Source organism: Nicotiana attenuata, chromosome 8 (genome assembly GCF_001879085.1).
Source record: "Nicotiana attenuata strain UT chromosome 8, NIATTr2, whole genome shotgun sequence".
Classification (NCBI taxonomy): domain Eukaryota; kingdom Viridiplantae; phylum Streptophyta; class Magnoliopsida; order Solanales; family Solanaceae; genus Nicotiana; species Nicotiana attenuata.
This window is the reverse complement of record NC_031996.1, coordinates 1,598,983-1,603,033: the sequence shown is the minus strand read 5'-3', so window position 1 is coordinate 1,603,033 and position 4,051 is coordinate 1,598,983. Positions and strand designations below refer to the sequence as shown.

Sequence of the window (4,051 nt, the reverse complement as noted above, 5' to 3'; positions counted from 1 at the left end):
CCATATAACTCTCTCAAATTATATATTAGCTCCAAGATATATTTCTAACCTTTCACATTAGCCCAACTAATTTAATCTTTCTAAAATTGCTAATGAACTTGCTACCAATATACATATAAATTAAATAATAAAATTAATTATTTAAACGAAAAAAACTTTTTAATAATATAAAAGCTTAAACTTAAGAAAAAGATAAAAATATCTAAATAATATATATGTTTTTTAAGTAAAGATAGTCAATTAATGTACATAATATCTTATTCAAAATTGGGGCGTTATATTGTTTATTTATAAGGATATATAAGACCAATTTGTTTGTAACACGTTTACAGAGGGGGGAAAGGCAAAAAGAAAAGAAAAAGAAAAGCAGTGAATATAACGAAATTGATCTTCTTATTGATTTGTGCACAAAGTACACTTAAGGTATTACAAGAAAACAACTTGCAATAACTAATTGGAAATGAATAAAATGAGGACATCCTCAATACAACAATAAATTACTAAAAAACAAACTCTATATATGAAGAATCAAAATCATTGTAGCCTTGTCCCCGTGAATGCACTAGAGAACAATGTGCAATAAGAATCAATCCTTCAATTGAAAAGTTGAATATCTTATTCCATAAACTAATTGCTTTGCATCATTTGATGTTTGAATCTTTTCCTCAAGAAGCCGGCATTTATTTAGTGCTTCAAACTAAAATCTGAAAAGAAACAAGGAAATAGAAGATCAGAACATAATTCAAAGAAAAGAAAAATAAAAAGTTGATTTCATATGGCAAAAAAGAATACACAATTCAAACAGCTACTCACTTGATTGATTGTGGAGAATGGCTGAGCTCTTAGAAATACTTAGTAGTGGATTGGAGGTGGTGGAGAAGTATAAATGTATACTGGTGGAAGAGGTGATTTCACTGGCGGAGGAGGTGAGTTGTAGTAATAGGGAGGAGGAGGAGACTTTACTGGTGGAGGTGGAGAGTGGTAATAGTATGGAGGTGGAGGAGAAGGCGATGGTGGAGGAGGAGACTTGTAGTAATAGGGTGGTGGCGGTGATGGAGATGGTGGTGGTGGAGACTTGTAGTAATAGGGTGGTGGAGGAGATGGTGATGGTGGTGGAGGAGACTTGTAGTAATAGGGCGGGGGTGATGACGGAACCGGTGGAGGAGGAGACTTATAGTAATAGGGCGGGGGTGGTGACGGGGATGGTGGAGGAGCAGACTTGTAATAATAGGGTGGGGGTGGTGATGGGGATGGTGGTGGTGGTGACTTATAGTAGTACGGTGGTGGAGGTGATGGTGATGGGGGTGGTGGCGACTTGTAGTAATATGGAGGAGGAGGAGAAAGCGATGGTGGTGGAGGAGATTTGTAATAGTAAGGAGGTGGAGGCGATGGTGACGGGGGTGGTGGTGATTTATAATAGTACACAGGTGCAGATTTTGGTAATGGTGGAGGTGGAGACTTGTAATAATAGGGCGGGGGTGGTGATGGGGATGGCGGTGGTGGTGACTTATAGTAGTATGGTGGTGGAGGCGATGGTGATGGGGGTGGTGGCGACTTGTAGTAATATGGAGGAGGAGGAGAAGATGATGGTGGTGGAGGAGATTTATAATAGTAAGAAGGTGGAGGTGATGGTGATGGAGGTGGTGGTGATTTATAATAGTATACAGGAGCAGGTTTTGGTGATGGTGGAGGTGGAGACTTGTAGTAATAAGGAGATGGTGAAGACTTAGTTGGTGGCGGCGGAGATTTGTAAACATATATCGGGGTTGGGGGAGGTGGTGACTTGTAAACATATGTTGGTGATGGAGGAGGTGGTGACTTATAAATATAAGTCGGTGATGAAGGTGGAGGAGATTTATAGTAGTATGGAGTAGGTGTAGGCTTAGGTTTTGTGCATTTTGCATAAGGTGTCTTAGAGCCATATGCAAATGGTTTTGCATAGAGTACAACTTCATAATGGTTCTTTGACTTCACTTTAAGGTTAGCGCCCTTTACTCCCCAATGAAGGTTTGTAGGAATGTCACACTTTGAATCTTTTGGAGCATTGTGTAGTTTAGCCTTGCAAGCTTTTCCTCCATATTTAGCATATTCAAATCCTTTAACAGTAATGCTGAATTTGCCATTGATCTTTGTGGTACCGTAACTCACAATTTTCTTGTCACCGGCCTTACAAGTTACCTTAACAACAGCACCTAATTCATGTGAAAAAAAATAATATATTAATTAACACTAAAATAATTGAGCTGCTCACATGATAAAAACTATTTTTTTTCTAACTTTACTTAATTATTCTTATTCCTTTTTATTAGTAAAGCAACAAAAAGGAAAATATATAGCTAAATAAATTTTTGATGATAAGTTAAAAGTAAATAAAGAGAGAGGGTGTCGTATAAAGACTGTACCTTTCAGGTGTTTCTTGCCATGAGACTTTTCTGGGTATTTTGAATCATAGCATCTAAAACAGTAGACCTTTCCGACTACCTTTACCACCAAATGATGACGTGGAGGAGAGTAATGAGTAGGTGGTGACGATGAAGTGTAATAGTATGGTGGGGGAGAGGACTTCTTTGGAGGTGGTGGGGAGGTGTAGTAGTATGGAGTTGGAGGTGACTTTACTGGTGGTGATGGGGAAGTGTAGTGATATGGTGGCGGTGGTGATTTCTTTGGTGGTGGTGGAGAAGAGTAGTAATAAGGCGGAGGAGGTGATTTCTTGGACGGTGGTGGTGAGGAATAGTAATACGGTGGAGGAGGAGAGTTAACTGGTGGTGGTGGGGAACTATAATGATATGGGGGAGGAGGTGATTTCTTAGGAGGTGGTGGTGAGGAATAATAATATGGTGGAGGAGGAGACTTAACTTGTGGTGGTGGGGAAGTATAGTGATATGGTGGCGGAGGTGATCTCTTTAGTGGTGGTGGTGAGGAATAATAATATGGTGGAGGAGGAGACTTTAGTGGTGGTGGTGGAGAACTGTAGTAGTATGGGGGAGGAGTTGACTTAGCAGGTGGTGGTGGGGACTTGTAATAGTATGGTGGTGGTGGTGATGGTGATGGAGGAGGCGGAGACTTGTAATAATAATGTGGCGGAGGTGAAGGTGAAGGAGGTGGTGGAGATTTATAGTAGTATGGTGGAGGAGGTGAAGAAGAAGGTGGCGGTGGAGACTTATAATAGTATGGTGGAGGTGGTGATGGCGAGGGTGGCGGCGGAGATTTATAATAATATGGTGGTGGAGGTGATGGTGAAGGTGGAGGTGGCGGCTTATAATAATATGGAGGTGGTGGTGAAGGTGATGGTGGAGGAGGAGATTTGTACACATACGGGGGCGGGGGAGATGGCGAAGGAGGAGGTGGTGATTTATACACATAAGGCGGTGGGGGTGAAGGTGATGGGGGTGGAGGAGACTTATACACATATGGTGGAGGTGGTGATGGAGAAGGAGGTGGAGGTGATTTATAAACATATGGTGGCGGGGAAGAAGGTGATGGGGGAGGTGGAGATTTATACACATAAGGTGGTGGCGGAGAAGGAGATGGAGGTGGTGGTGACTTGTACTCGTATGCTGGAGGTGGTGGAGAAGAGTATATATAAGGATCTGCTGACACTACATTAGCAACCGCCAATATGGCCAATGCTACTAAGATTTGCGGCAAATATCGACGACCCTTGGCGGGGCCGCCACCGTGAAACCGTCTCATTTCGCCGGAAAATTCCTGCACTAGCCTCTCGAATATGGCTAGTGAAATCTCCAAAAAACTTTGAAGGGGTAGAAGAAAGGAAATAATGTGGAGAAGTGATGCCTTTAAGGGATACAGTGGCCAATGTATTTATAGTAACATTCCTAGGGGATAAAGAGCTGTTTAAAGGACCAATTCAATTTGTCTGATTGATATTCAAAGACTAAAAATTATTAACAATTCTTAACAGCTGGATCTACAAATTATCATCTTATTAATTAAAGTCCATTTCTGGATCACTTTGAATATTTCTATAGTATCTTTTTAACAAGTAGTTATTACCTGCTACACAGAAAATGGATAAAGCAAAGTGATTGTT

The 4,051-nt window shown here is 41.1% G+C and overlaps 1 protein-coding gene across 1 annotated transcript; it reads right to left on the bottom strand.

Moving 5' to 3' along the window:
* LOC109230725 (extensin-2-like) lies at positions 371-3,804 on the bottom strand. Its single transcript, XM_019396132.1, has 3 exons — positions 2,403-3,804; positions 814-2,192; positions 371-704 (listed from the first exon to the last, which is right to left on the bottom strand). The coding sequence occupies exons 1-2, from the start codon at positions 3,691-3,693 to the stop codon at positions 853-855; spliced, it is 2,631 nt and encodes an 876-aa protein (XP_019251677.1). The 5' UTR covers positions 3,694-3,804; the 3' UTR covers positions 371-704; positions 814-852.

Coding starts and splice junctions, on each gene's coding strand:
- LOC109230725 (XM_019396132.1), bottom strand. CDS start 3,693: ATGAGACGGTTTCACGGTGGCGGCCCCGCCAAGGGTCGTCGATATTTG. Junction 2,193..2,402: donor TGGCAAGAAACACCTGAAAG/GTACAGTCTTTA, acceptor CACATGAATTAG/GTGCTGTTGTTAAGGTAACT.